Here is a 14,852-nt window from a genome sequence, read left to right as displayed (position 1 = left end):
GTCCACCCCTGTCCCTCCAGCTGTCCACCCCTGTCCCTCCAGCTGTCCCTCCCTGTCCCTCCAGCTGTCCCTCCCTGTCCCTCCAGCTGTCCACCCCTGTCCCTCCAGCTGTCCACCCCTGTCCCTCCAGCTGTCCCTCCCTGTCCCTCCAGCTGTCCACCCCTGTCCCTCCAGCTGTCCCTCCAGCTGTCCCTCCCTGTCCCTCCAGCTGTCCACCCCTGTCCCTTCAGCTGTCCCTCCAGCTGTCCACCCCTGTCCCTCCAGCTGTCCCTCCAGCTGTCCACCCCTGTCCCTCCAGCTGTCCCTCCAGCTGTCCACCCCTGTCCCTCCAGCTGTCCACCCCTGTCCCTCCAGCTGTCCCTCCAGCTGTCCCTCCAGCTGTCCACCCCTGTCCCTCCAGCTGTCCACCCCTGTCCCTCCAGCTGTCCCTCCAGCTGTCCACCCCTGTCCCTCCAGCTGTCCCTCCAGCTGTCCCTCCCTGTCCCTCCAGCTGTCCACCCCTGTCCCTCCAGCTGTCCCTCCAGCTGTCCACCCCTGTCCCTCCAGCTGTCCCTCTAGCTGTCCCTCCAGCTGTCCACCCCTGTCCCTCCAGCTGTCCCTCCAGCTGTCCCTCCAGCTGTCCACCCCTGTCCCTCCAGCTGTCCCTCCAGCTGTCCACCCCTGTCCCTCCAGCTGTCCACCCCTGTCCCTCCAGCTGTCCCTCCAGCTGTCCACCCCTGTCCCTCCAGCTGCAACTAATACGACTGAAAGCCCAAGATTTTGAGACAAAACCTAAAAAGTCAAGCTGAGAGAAAAAAGTCAAAAGTATTTGAATCAACAACAACATTCATGTCAGAAAAGTGACGGTCGACAGTAAACACGTTTCATCAGAACAAACATGCAGATCATCACCGTAGCAACAACAGGCAGGAACACCCACAACACTACATGACCTTTGTACTTTAAACTATCAAAACTAGAGTTTTTGAAGAGGAGTACAGTAGGTTAGTACAATTCAATGACCAGGTAATAAAGGTTAATAATCTGAGCACATCAATGTCTGAAAATATGGAAATATAACATGTAGAACATGCAGCCTGAGATGCTTTTGTTAAAAATAAATTCTGCACAAAAACACAGTCTCGCCACCAAGGCATCGTGATGAGCATTGTCAGGGAACAGATTGCATGTGTGTTCAAAACCACTGTTGATAACCTTCCAGTTGCAGGACTCCTATGATACTCCAGTCATCATCTTCGGACGTGGTGTTCAGACTCATGTTGAGGAATAAAAGGCATATTCTAGCATGTACCATCAGGACATCTGATCCCAATCACACTGAGAAACATTTCATAGGAGTATCTCTAACGCTGACCAACAGGGGCGGGACTAACTAGTTTTGATGAGGGGGCCCAGCTCTGTTACTTGTGTGAGGCTAGGTAGGATTAGGGTTAAGGTTAGGGGGAGTGTTAGGGTTAGGGGGGTTGTTTTGTATATTGTGACCAGGAATGGATTAGAAAAAAGGCAGCAAGGGGTTTTATCACCATGATATTGGGTTGAAGGTAAAGTGCTATGTATTAATCACTGGCCAACAGTCTATATTGTACTAGCGGAGAGGTACGTGAGAGAGGGAGGGGGGGATTTCACGCTCCTTTCTCTCCGCATCACTCTGCAGAACAGCGGAACATTCTCTAGGATTTTTTTAAGTGCTGCTGATTGGGCAGATATGACATCATTTCAACGGTTGCTAGGTGATCTTGTGGAGCCTGTATTTTATCTTTGGACCTGCTGAGCACCTGTATCTACAGACAGAGGTGAGGGGACAGGTCCACAAACAGTCACACAGAGCCACATGATTACATTCAGGGGAGGAGACGATTCAACCAGATCACACAAGCCTTCTGCCAGTCGTTCTAAATCAAGTTGAATTCATTATTCTTGAGGCACTCCCAGTGTTTTGTTAAACGGTTTGACGTGCCAGCGATGTGCTCTCTCAATCAATCATCTTGTTACAATTCGTCAGATAACGTTCACACAACGTTCAGAAATAACAAACAAAAACTTCACCATCGTCCTGAACAGACAAGAACAGCAAGCTGTGGACAGTGCAAACGACACAACCTGATTGAAATGAATCATTCAGATAATATTGGATCATAGCGATGAATTAAATAAGCGCAAACAGCAAGCTTAAGACTGGCTGAGCAGAGACAGAACAGTTGACTGACCCCTGGAGGACAGCTTCCACTAGAGTCTGGATGACGGGGGAGCTTTAGAAAGGTTATCTTATCAAAGATACGGTGTCCTTGGGTTTAAGCTAAACAAAGGCTAATATTATGAGGCAGAATCTTTAGAGAGCTGCACTTGACATCAACTCCATCCAAGGATACACAGATATCAACGCTAGTTTCTCAGCAACCACAAAGCCTTTATTTATTCCTTTAGTTACTTCTCCCTCTCCTTGCTACAGGAGTGAATGCCAGAACAAATTCAAATAATTGTTTAAAAACTGTCAGATTTCAACTTATTTGACGTATACAAGCTGAAATACTATGAGGATATCCAGGACATTTTAATATCCAATTGGCAAACCGTTAAGTATTTCACACAAAACAAAAGCTTAATATTTGTATTTTTTGTGATAACCTGCTCTATTGTAACTTCAACCGTGCCTTAATGCTTAGATACACTGATGTTGTTCACCAACGGTTTTGTTCTATGTGTCTGATTCTAAGATGTCAGAGCCCTTGCGTTTGAAGCTACCACTGTAGCTTGATTCAATCTGTACAGCTGGTCTTTGGTGAAGTGTCATGTGATACTCCAGAAACAATTTTCTGTCCAAATCATCTCGGATAAGAAAGTCATCGACAAGTGATCAGACCTTCAGGAAAACCTGGAATGGACAGTGGAAGCGAACGTGACAGAGCATCAGAATCACATACAGAAATAACGGAATGTGATCACACTGACTTTTTCCCATCAAAATAAACAATAACATATTTATATACATATTCATCTGAAAGCATTAAAACTCATCCATCGGTACTGAGATTTCTGTCTTGGAGAGCGTTACAAGTAAACTCAAACTTTTCCAGAATAAAAAGTTCCAATCCAGCTATAAGATTTTCAATGTAGCTCAATTTCTTCACTATGTTTATATATATATAAACATAGTTCAAGTTTCATGGCTCCTTAAAAACACCTGCATCAAGCCTCATTGTCTCTTCCAAAATCATCTCTGAGTTAAAAGCTGAACGTGTCAGCGCAGATGTCCACCTGTCCTGTAGCTGGTCGTTGGTAAAGTCCTGCAGAATCAGAACAAAGATCCAGCAGCACAGCAGCTCTGCTCTTCTGGCCCACGCCAATACGAACCCCACCTCTCCAGTCACATGACCTTTCTATGGGTAAGAAAGTAAAAACTGGAGGAGAAAAATCATCAGTCATCAAGTTAAAATACAGGCAAAAATATTATCTACAAAGAGAGAGAGAGATCCACCAAAAAATACCTCATCTGTCGACACAAAAAAATAAATAACAAAAGAAGTAAGTAAGTAAGTAAAAAAAAAATCTAAATAAGAGACAGCGTTTTAGAACCGTCTAAGATGCAAAGTCACCAACGCCACCACAGGGCCTCCGATCCAGACCAGAGCAATGGAACGAGAGGAAGGAGGATCTCCGAGCTAGACCGGCCCGGTACGATCCGGTTCCGTGAACGCAGCAGAACTCTGCTAAACCATTCCAGGGCTGCAGTCTCCCTCCAGCAGCACTTTACTCAGAAGTGTGCACTGCGGTTGAGTACACTAATATGACTGACTGAGTGCACTTGGCCTAAGCCTTGTCATGGAGTGTGGGCTAGCCTTTACCCTCTGTCCTTCTAGCCTCAGTCCCCGGCCAGGAGGTTGAGTTGGGGGTCAATGTCCACAGGGTTGTGGCAGGGCTCAGGGGAGGGCCTCAGGGTTGTGGAAGGTCCAGGAGGGCCTCAGGGTTGTGGAAGGTCCAGGAGGGCCTCAGGGTTGTGGAAGGTCCAGGAGGGCCTCAGGGTTGTGGAAGGTCCAGGAGGGCCTCAGGGTTGTGGAAGATCCAGGGAGGACCTCAGGGCTTCTGGGGGCCAGGCGACAGGACGACCGGGGTGGAGAGGCCGTCCACGCTGAGCGCAGGGATGTGGATGTGATTGCTTCCATTGGTCGGGAACTGAAACAATCAAGCAGACATGATCAGTCACTTTAATTAGAGCTGCTAGGATATGTTCCCCAACTCAATATAGTAACACCTTATTCCACGATTAAAATGGAGCTTATACAACCTCAATTTCACAATTTAACCATTGATACCACACTCCCATCTGTGATGCATTAAAAGGATAACATATTCCTGTCCATTACTAATTACAGACTCAATCATGTGTATGGTTCAAATGAGGACTTGTGGTCCATCCGGGGATAGGTGGTATGGAGGAGAGTGAGATGTAAACGGACTTGTAGGGTGCTTTTCCACCAGTAGAGGGAGTAATCCTTGTCCTAACCTACTAACCACTGATAGTGAACCTAAAGAATATGAGCGATGAAAACTAGGCTATTAGAATTGACAGTAAAAGCATATCTATAATAATCCAACCTATGTCTGTACATCTGTTAGTGGTAGCTACATGACTGGATCAGGAGTGACAGATGGCCTGGCCTAGCGTCATGTGCCAGCCAGCAGCGGGAACAGGGACCAGGGATATGGACAGGGGGAGGGGGAGGAAGAGGGATGGGGGGAGGGAGAGGGGCAGGACATACCTGGAAGGAAAGTTTGGCTGGGCTCCGAGGAGAGGGAGAGGGAGAGGGAGACAGGGTGAGGTCATACCTGGAAGGAGAGCTTGGCTGGGCTCTGAGAAGAGGGGGATGGAGAAGGAGAGGGAGAAGGAGAGGGAGAGGGAGAGTCCCTCCTAAAGACCCTCATAAAGACCTCTTCACCCCCACTACCCCCCTGTACTAACCCTAATCCCAACCCTTGAGACCTCTTCACCCCCACTTCCCCCCTGTACAAGTTCTCTCCTGTTAATAATAATTGAAAAAAAATAAAAAAATAAAATGGCTTCTGGCATTAGGACTGCCAATGGCCCCTGGTGTGAGCATTGATTACTTTGTCTCATGATGACTGTTGGATAGATGATTCACTTACTTAAACAAATGTATTTGTTGTAAGTCGCTTTGGATAAAGGCGTGGGAGAGGTAGAAGGAGAGGGAGAAAGAGAGGAAGAAGGGCAGGGAGAGGGAGAAGGGCAGGGAGAGGGAGAAGGGCAGGGAGAGGGAGAAGGAGAGGGAGAAAGAGAGGAAGAAGGGCAGGGAGAGGGAGAAGGGCAGGGAGAGGGAGAAGGGCAGGGAGAGGGATAGGACATACCTGGAAGGAGAGCTTGGCTGGGCTCCGGGGAGCGATGGGGCTGAGCGTGCTCCAGAAGTGGATGGTGGAAGGGAGGGGGCTGGGGGTCAGCAACACAGGAGTCTGGGGGACGACACCACAGGGACAAGATTTATAATCCCATTTCAAGCAGAGGCTGTTCAGACAATTCATACTACATCATAGCAAACAAACATACAGTCCTTCAGCCTCTGTAACCCAGTGGTACGGTACGTGGTCTTTCTAAATCTGATTATTTGTTTGTTGTGGTAGAAGAAAAATCCTAAAGCTTGCACTGTACACACAAATCAACAGCTCCAGATATTTAAGAAACAAGACCCCCGAGGGGAGCTTTAAAAGTCATTCATCCCCCCTTTGGAAGTTTTCATGGAGTCTCACAGCCTCTCAGCTCTCCCCAGGAGCAGGTGACTCACCAGGGCATGGGAGGTGATGACGGTGGGCGTCAGTGTGTTGGTGGCGCTGCCCGGAGCCAGGAGGCTGTTGACGGCAGCGTTGACCTTATCCAGGGACAGGCCGGGGGGGAGCAGGGGAGGCGTCAGCTCCAGGACCTTGGGCTTCTTGGCTTTGGGAGGCTGGGCATCGTGGGGTGCAGTGGAGGCCGGGGTCATGGAATTTTCTGGAGAAGAGGAAGAAGAATTAGTTTACTGTTCAGCACCTGGTCAGCCAGAGGAGGATGGGTCCCCCTGGAGGCTGGTTCCTCTCAAGGTTTCTTCCTCCCAGGGAGTTTTTCCTTGCCACTGGGCCCTATATATTTTCTCCCCTCTGGGGAGTTTTTTCATTGGCTTACTTTTGGGGTCTATGGTTCGGTGTTTGATCATATTGTTTGTATTGTATTTATTGTTGATATTGTTTTTGTTGTGAAGCACTTTGTGACATTTGTCTATGTACAAAATGCTATACAAATAAATGTGATTGATTGATTGAAGAACAATCATCAATTATCAGACAACAGGGTTCCTTGTCACTATTTGCTGAAACTTGTTGGTTCACGAAACAACTCAAAACCTTGTCTCACCATAACCGACTGACACAGAGCAGCTTCCAGAGAAGCACAACGCTACCAATCTGTGAACAAACAACCTGGTTTGATACCTGTGTTTGATACCTGTGTTTGATACCTGTGTTTGATACCTGTGTTTGTTCTTATCAGAGACTGGACAGGGATTCCCCCCCCCCAGAGAGACACAGTGCTGTATATCACTCTTCTGTCTACGGTCATTCCAAGCATTTCACTTGCCTGGTAACTGGGCCTTGTCCTTGCCCCCCCCCTCCCCCTCCCCCACGGGCTGGCCCACTGGCTCCACGCAGAGAGGGGGGGTGTCGATGGAGAGGGGGGTTTCTGGTTCCCTCGGTCCAGATGCCGATTCAGGAACCTGGAGGGAGAGATGGATAAAGGTCAGGTCACAAGCGAGGCTGAATCCCAACACTCTACAGTGGCTGCCTCTCCTGGTGTCATCTCCTTCATCTCCTTCATCTCCACAGGATGTTCAACAAGGTGGGAGACTATCAGGAACATCAGAGCAGACCAGGGAGAGGACAAGGAGAGGAAGCCTCAGTAGTCAGACTATTGAGATTCACCACATGGACCTCCAGGGTTAGGGTTAGTCCTAGGGTTAGAACCTTGACTGTTCCCCATGTGGCTCAGTTGGTAGAGCATTGCCCCGGCAATGCACAGGTTGCGAGTTAGAATCCCGTTGGGACCATACATACTATAATATATATAATAATACTCACTGCTCTAGAAGTCGTTAGTTTGGATAGATGTGTCTGCTAAATGGTGGATATGATCATATTCTTTCTTCTCCTCTCTCACCTGTTCCACCTGTTCCTCCTCCATGATCTCCAGCAGCTCTTCCTCAGCCAGGCTCTGCTGCTCCTTGGGGGGGGCCACGGGGGAGGGCTTGAGGACCAGCAGGAGCTGGTGGTGTCCCTGGGCCTCGGGGGTCCCAGCACAGGCCAGGGGCACCAGAGGAGTCAGGGACCCGGGGTCCGACACACTCGTCAGGTAGATCTGGGGGGGATCGCCCAGGTTCTGGCCCTTCTGGGTCTGAGACTTCTGGAGGGAGAAACAGAATTAGCATTAGCTTAGCCACACAGAAGCAGCATGCATATGGAGTATTGAAGTGAAGTCACACTTCATCGTGTTTGTCTAACATGGTGATACAGTGTGTTCAAAAGGGCATTTACCTCATTCAGTACAGAGGGTGAATAAAGTCGCCCAAACTGTCAACATTCTAGAGTGCCACGGGTGACTTTATTCACCAAAAATGCATAAATTATGATGCTTCATTTTGTAGCCAATCAAAGTGTTGTTGCTAGGTAAATAACACATAAAACACTTGGCGCTCTAGGGGTTCCGGAATTCTTTGGCAGTTGGTGAGTTAAAGCAGGACACACTTTGCATACGCAAATATGCTACGACATGGATCACACTCAACATACTGTCAACAAAGGACACACTGTACTGCAGCCTAAATGCCGTCATATTCAACAGTTGCAACCACTGTTACCACTATGAGTCAACCAGGGGAGGCCGGTGAAGGTAGAAATCAGAGGACGGGCTCATTGTAATGCATGGAACGGAATAAGGAATGGTATCATACACGTGTGTTTGATACCATTCCTTATTCCGTTCCATGCATTACAATGAGCCAGTCCTCCGATTTCTACCTCCACCGGCCTCCCCTGGTTCTGAACATGAGGCTGTCTTACCGAGCTGCCGGTGGCGGAGGCTGAGGGAGTCTGGGGGCTGAGGGCGGGCGTGGCGCAGGGCGAGGGCTGGGTGACTATCACCTGCAGGCTGCTCTCCACGCTGGCACAGCCCTGCTCTCTGGGGGTCTGGTGGTCCTGCTGCCTGGGGCTCTGGTGGTCCTCCGTAGGGACCATACACACCTGGGAGAGGTCAACAATCACTTCAGTCACACGCTTTATAGGCCGTTTAAAGGCTGTTTATTGGCCGTCTCATCAATACCAAACACATTCTACACGCTTCAGTAACTGCCATACCTGGACCAAGTACTTATGTCAAATACTTGAAGTTATTTGAGGTGTGCTGGTTAAGTTCTATCTATCTAACGATATCTATCTTTCTATCCATCTGTCCATCCCTCACCTCTCTCAGTATGAGGTCAGGGCTGGCAGCCTTGGCATCGAGGGGCAGCAGCAGCTCCGTCTTGATTGGCCGGGGGGAGGAGCGGCAGGGCGCCTGCAGGGATTGGATGGTGAAGGTGGAGTAGAGGCCGGACTTCATGTAGTCATTCCGGGAGCTGCGGGGGATGGAACGCTGCATCTGGAGGTTCTTGGAGGGGCAGTTAGAGGACCCCTCCCCGGGACACGTGGTCTGGCCCAGGGCGTCAGGGTTCTCCATCCGCTGGCCCTCCTCCCCGCCCCGGACTCCCTCCCCCCCGCGGACCCCCTCCCCCGCCATAGGGTCCGGGTGGGCCACAAACTTGTAGACAAACTTCTGTCCGCTCACCTTCTTTATGATGTTCTGGGAGAGGGTTACAGTTAGAGTTAATAAACCAAAACTAGAACACACACTCATGATAACCCTAACCCTAACACACTCAGGAAAATAATAACACAACAAAAAGAACACATCTACTGCAGCCTAAACGCCACCACATCCATCAGTGAGCCTCAGCACAACTACAGGACTACAGGGACTACAGGAACTACAGGAACTACAGGACCACAGGGACTACAGGAACTACAGGAACTACAGGAACTACAGGAACTACAGGACCACAGGGACTACAGGGACTACAGGGACTACAGGGACTACAGGACTACAGGACTACAGGGACTACAGGAACTACAGGAACTACAGGACCACAGGGACTACAGGAACTACAGGAATTACAGGACCACAGGGACTACAGGACTACAGGACTACAGGGGCTACAGGACTACAGGACCACAGGACCACAGGGACTACAGGACTACAGGACTACAGGGACTACAGGACTACAGGGACTACAGGAACTACAGGACTACAGGGACTACAGGGGCTACAGGAACTACAGGGACTACAGGGGCTACAGGGACTACAGGAACTACAGGGACTACAGGGACTACAGGAATACAGGGACTACAGGACTACAGGGACTACAGGAATACAGGGACTACAGGGCCACAGGACCACAGGAACGACAGGGACCACAGGAACTACAGGACGACAGGACCACAGGAACTACAGGACTACAGTGACTACAGGGACTACAGGACTACAGGGACTACAGGGACTACAGGACTACAGGGACTACAGGGACTACAGGACTACAGGACTACAGTGACTACAGGACCACAGGGATTACAGGAACTACAGGACGACAGGACCACAGGAACTACAGGACTACAGTGACTACAGGGACTACAGGACTACAGGGACTACAGGGACTACAGGACTACAGGACTACAGTGACTACAGGACCACAGGACTACAGGGACTACAGGACTACAGGGACTACGGGACTACAGGGACTACAGGGACTACAGGAACTACAGGGACTACAGGAATACAGTGACTACAGGAATACAGTGACTACAGGACTACAGTGACTACAGGACTACAGGGACTACAGGGACTACAGGAACTACAGTGACAGCCCACCTTGTCGTAGTAGTAGCGCAGCGCCCGGCTGAGTTTGTCGTAGTTCATGTTGGTCTTGTTCTTGCGGAGGCCCCAGAGCCGGGCGACCTCCTCCGCGTCCAGCAGCTTGAACTCCCCGTCACCCGAGGTCCAGGAGATCAGGTGCCGGTGGCTGTGGTCCTCCAGGAGGTGCAGCAGGAACTGCCACAGCGTGATGGACGGGTCCATGGCTGCAGGGGGGGGAGGGGGGAAACACACACACACACACACACACACACACACACACACACACACAGCGAGCGAGAGAGAGAGAGAGTGAGGACCTAGACACAACACTGACAGACAGAGCTCTCAGACTCATGTACACAGCCAGTAGAAGGCAGAAGGCCTAAATGTTATTCAAGAGAGTGTGTTCCCGTTAACATAACTGTATATTCAAAATAAATAACAGTAAATCTAGAAGTAATACTTTTCCCTAACACACACCAGGAGCAGAGCTCCCTAACACACACACACACCAGGAGCAAAGCTCCCTAACACACACACACACCAGGAGCAAAGCTCCCTAACACACACACACACACACCAGGAGCAGAGCTCCCTAACACACACACACACCAGGAGCAGAGCTCCCTAACACACACCAGGAGCAGAGCTCCCTAACACACACACACACACACACACACACCAGGAGCAGAGCTCCCTAACACACACACACACCAGGAGCAGAGAGAGGAAGTGCCTTAGTGGTGAAGGAAGGACATGTTGAGCATGCAAATTAACCCTATTACCATTTTTTTTTTTTTCAATTACGTAACTCCTATCAAACACCTTGGAAACTATCATCAATAGTAACTAAGGGAGAGACAGACAAAGTCTGACATGAAAATATGAGTGCAATTTAGTTCTAGAATGAAAGGATGCATCATTACTGTCCATCGGATGTTGAACAATGGAGGAAGGGGTTCTTTAGTTGAAGTTAAGGAGGAAGTAAGCTGAGCATGAAGCCAGCAGAGCCTCAGAACAATGCAGTGTTCACGGGTGAAGACTCCATGTGAACAGGCCAAGGCTTTATGATGCCAGATACAGGCCTCTGCCGAGACTGCCCTGCAATGTGGCTCAGCCAAACCAGGCGCCATACGGTGCATCAGAACTTGAATACTAAAATAAATATTCATGGAAACTGAAGAGGCATGCTGTAAATCTGTTCCCAGTGACGAACGTTATTGCCTCTGGGTGTGTGTGTGTGTGTGTGCTTGTGTGTGTTTGTTTGCCTGTGCGTGCTTGTATGTATGTGTTTGCCTGTGCGTGTGTGTGTTTGCCTGTGTGTGTGTGTGTGTGTGTGTGTGTGCGTGCGTGTCTGCCTGTGTGTGTGTGTGTCTGTGCACGCCTGTTTGTGTGTGTGTGTGTGTGTGTGTGTGTGTGTGTGTGTCTGTATGCATTCCGCCATAGATTGAAGACCCATCTCTTCAGGCTACATCTTAACTGTCCCTCCTAGAGACCTCTTCACCCCCACTACAAGTTTCTCTACTGTAAATATATATATATATAAAAAATAATAATATGGCCCTAACCCCTAACCCTGGTCTGAGCATTAATTTGTTTATCTTATGATGACTGATGGATAGATGATTCACTTACTTAGACAAATGTAGTTGTTGTAAGTCGCTTTGGATAAAGGCGTCTGCTAAATGTCAAAAATGTAAATGTAATGTTCTTGCGCGTGTGTGTGTGTGCCTGCGTATGTGTGTGTGTGTGTGTGTGTGTGTGTGTGTGCGCGCCTGTGTGTGTCTGTCTGCGTATGTATAAGGACCCTCAGCTTCAAAAGGCAATTATGTTGATCTCCTGGGCTCAAAGGGCTGAGCTGAGTTCTCTCTGAGTGTTTCTCCTCCACGGTCACACCTCACCTCCATTACAGCCGCTCTCCACTCCACAACCATCACCTGTGTTTATAGCAAACTATTCAAAAAAGACGACAACTTGGTTTGGCCACAACAACATGTGCCTGCAGTCTCGCCGCTGTGGTCCTGAGACAGGAGACAAAGCAGCCCAGGCTAAACAACATTCTTCCAATCAAATGCAGGATTTGATGAATTGTCATCAGACCACAGCTGTTCAGACACCACAGGCCCACAGTACCACAGTACTACAGGACTACAGTACTACAGGACTACAGGCCCACAGTACTACAGGACTACAGTATTACAGGACTACAGTACTACAGTACTACAGTACTACAGGACTACAGGACTACAGTATTACAGGACTACAGTATTACAGGACTACAGTATTACAGGACTACAGGACTACAGTATTACAGGACTACAGGACTACAGTACTACAGGACTACAGGACTACAGTATTACAGGACTACAGGACTACAGGACTACAGTATTACAGGACTACAGTATTACAGGACTACAAGCCCACAGTATTACAGGACTACAGTACTACAGGACTACAGTACTACAGGCCCACAGTACTACAGGACTACAGTATTACAGGACTACAGGACTACAGTATTACAGGCCCACAGTACTACAGGACTACAGGACTACAGTATTACAGGACTACAGGCCCACAGTACTACAGGACTACAGGCATCACAGCTCAAGGAAACTGTATAAACACGTAGTAGCGTATAGTAATGTATAATATTGATCATCATCTTATAAACAGCCTGTATTGTACATCTTTATATTGATTTGATTTATATTGATGTTTCAATTGCAAACAAAAAAAAAGTGTTGTGATGCAAAAATCAGTTGTTGAATGTCTTTAACCATGTTACCACGGTATTACCCTGGTCACAGCTGCAGGAATGACAGTACCCTGCTTTAGGACACCTGTTGCGACACGACCCACAACATGCTTTCACCTGGAGAAATGGCACCAATCTTCCCTGGCAACATCTGGTGTGATGACTGAAGCCCTGAACATCTGTTTTAAAGACCAGATGCACATCAACCCATATCTGACAGTGAAGAGACCTTCCAGACCTGAAACACCTACCGCTGATGATGGGGCTCGAATCCATCTCGAGAAAATCCTCTGTTTTTGGTTTTATCCGTCAGTCAGATTCCGTCCATTCTTCCCGCGGGGCTCCTGAAGGAGACGTCAAAAGCGGCTGGTCGTGGCGGGGGGAGAGCGGGCGGCCGGCCCGGGAGGGAGCTTATGTAACGGTGCTCCGGCGCTCACCCGGGCATCTCCCTCCATGCTACCGCACCGCACCGCACCGCCTGGGCTGACGGCACTAAGCCTGCTAACAGCTAACGGCTAGCAGCGGGCTTTATTCAGAGAAAAGTACAAGTCTTCTTTTAATCACAATGTCTCTGTTATTTCAGACCGACGTCGCTAAACCTCGGCACGCCTCTGTAAAAGGCCAGAACTTTAAAGTGACATGTTGTGTTCGGAGGAGAGCTGACAGGAGACCATCTTGTTAGCTAGAAGATAACCGCCAGTAGCAGCTAGACGGCTACCGCGCTGCCGTGATCCCCCCTCCGTCCTCCTCTCACACACCGCTCAAGGTCCGCTAGTTTGGGAGTTGAAGGAGACCGCCAGAAGTCCTCCTCGTCGTCTAGAAGCGGCTGGTGGTTCATGGTAAGATCGGTGGAAGAGGTCGGGGTGAGCTGTGATGTCCGACCACGGCCGACTTAATCCTGCGCTTTGCTCTTTCCTGGTTGCTTCCTGTCTCCACCTCCCTGCCGCTGCCGCGCTGCCGCTGCCGCCCCGCCGGACCGCCACTCTGAACGTCATCCACCGTGACGTTGGAAGAAAGGTGAGCATGTTAGAAACGGAGGGATAATTCTTTCTTCTTATTATCAACATTAACCCATGATTATGGCGACGGCGGGAGAAAGGAATGTATAGGATGTAAAACAACATGCTACAGGTCCCCCCCGCCCCTGAGTTACAAGACAGAAGAGAGCAGGTTATTCTGCACTTAGACAACAGCACAAGCCTTTGAAGCAAGAATATTTGTGCTCTCATAAATGATCAATGATCTGTCACCAAAGCACACCTTTGCCTTTAAATGAAACGCTTTTTTAATTTTGATAACAAAAAAATATAATTATTTTTGGGATAGTGGCTTTATCTTTACTGTCAAGATAGAACCCATAGTCTCCCTTTCTTCCAGCTCCTTTCCTCTCTGATGCAGAATTACAGACACGCGTTTTATCTTGATACTCTGTCAGGCTACTTATCGTGACCTATCTCACTCTTTCCAGAAAACAATGATTTCTTCTTCAATTATAAATCTAAAAGGCGCCCAGGCCATCTTTGCAGCACTGATGTTCCATCATCAAGGATTGTGTCACATGATTGTACATGTATGTGAGTGTATGTATGATTGTACATGTATGTGAGTGTATGTATGATTGTACATGTGTGCATGTGAGTGTATGTATATGTATATGATGTTTGAAACCAAGAAAAATAAATCTATTTTGGGACACAGGTCTTACATTACTGCCACAATGCAACATCCAGTTACCATGGAAACTGTTTGTAGTGTGTGACGGGTTATCAGTCACTAAAGCGTTATTACATCAGAGGGAAGCAGACACCGACAGACTCACTCTCTCTTCGCCACAACGTTTTCGAAGCTCACTTAACACAAAAACATATTACATAACATCACTTCTGTAAAGCAATGATGATCTGTGTGAAACCCTGTGTGAGATACTCTACTGTTAAACAAGTTACTGATCAGAATTCCACACGTCAGCAAAGTAGCCGTATGTGCATTTCAAGCATAAAAGTTCAGGATTGTCTCTTCTTGGTTGACTTCATCTCATGGACTATCCAGTCTGTTCTGACTCTAACAGGAGACGCGCGGCCCCATCCCCGGTGGAAGGACGGCACGGTGACTTCACTCTGC

At 48.8% G+C, this 14,852-nt stretch overlaps 1 protein-coding gene across 2 annotated transcripts; it reads right to left on the bottom strand.

Moving 5' to 3' along the window:
- Positions 1 to 701: 701 nt before the first annotated feature.
- On the bottom strand, positions 702 to 13,614 carry elk1 (ETS transcription factor ELK1). 2 transcript variants are annotated; one of them, XR_014554383.1, is made up of 10 exons: positions 12,983 to 13,614; positions 9,992 to 10,200; positions 8,492 to 8,869; positions 8,092 to 8,271; positions 7,193 to 7,435; positions 6,617 to 6,752; positions 5,793 to 5,995; positions 5,362 to 5,463; positions 3,594 to 4,170; positions 702 to 3,485 (listed from the first exon to the last, which is right to left on the bottom strand). XR_014554383.1 is itself a non-coding variant. In XM_083675905.1 (9 exons), exons 1-9 carry the CDS (start codon positions 13,005 to 13,007, stop codon positions 4,072 to 4,074), a joined length of 1,575 nt encoding a protein of 524 aa, XP_083532031.1. In that variant the 5' UTR covers positions 13,008 to 13,614; the 3' UTR covers positions 702 to 4,071. The 2 variants fall into 2 exon arrangements, 1 of the variants encoding a protein (XP_083532031.1); XM_083675905.1 differs by having other exon boundaries at positions 702 to 4,170.
- Between the last annotated feature and the right edge of the window lie 1,238 nt (positions 13,615 to 14,852).

Source organism: Argentina silus (assembly GCF_951799395.1).
Source record: "Argentina silus genome assembly, chromosome: 8".
NCBI lineage: Eukaryota > Metazoa > Chordata > Actinopteri > Argentiniformes > Argentinidae > Argentina > Argentina silus.
The sequence above is the reverse complement of the archived record's forward strand: the minus strand, read 5'-3'. Positions and strand labels throughout refer to the sequence as shown.

Excerpts from the sequence above, each read along its gene's own strand:
- elk1 (XM_083675905.1), bottom strand. The coding sequence starts at position 13,007 with ATGGATTCGAGCCCCATCATCAGCG. Across the intron at positions 10,201-12,982 it reads TTCGAGCCCCATCATCAGCG|CCATGGACCCGTCCATCACG; the intron begins GTAGGTGTTTCA and ends CCCCCCCTGCAG. Across the intron at positions 5,464-5,792 it reads TCATCACCTCCCATGCCCTG|ACTCCTGTGTTGCTGACCCC; the intron begins GTGAGTCACCTG and ends GTCGTCCCCCAG.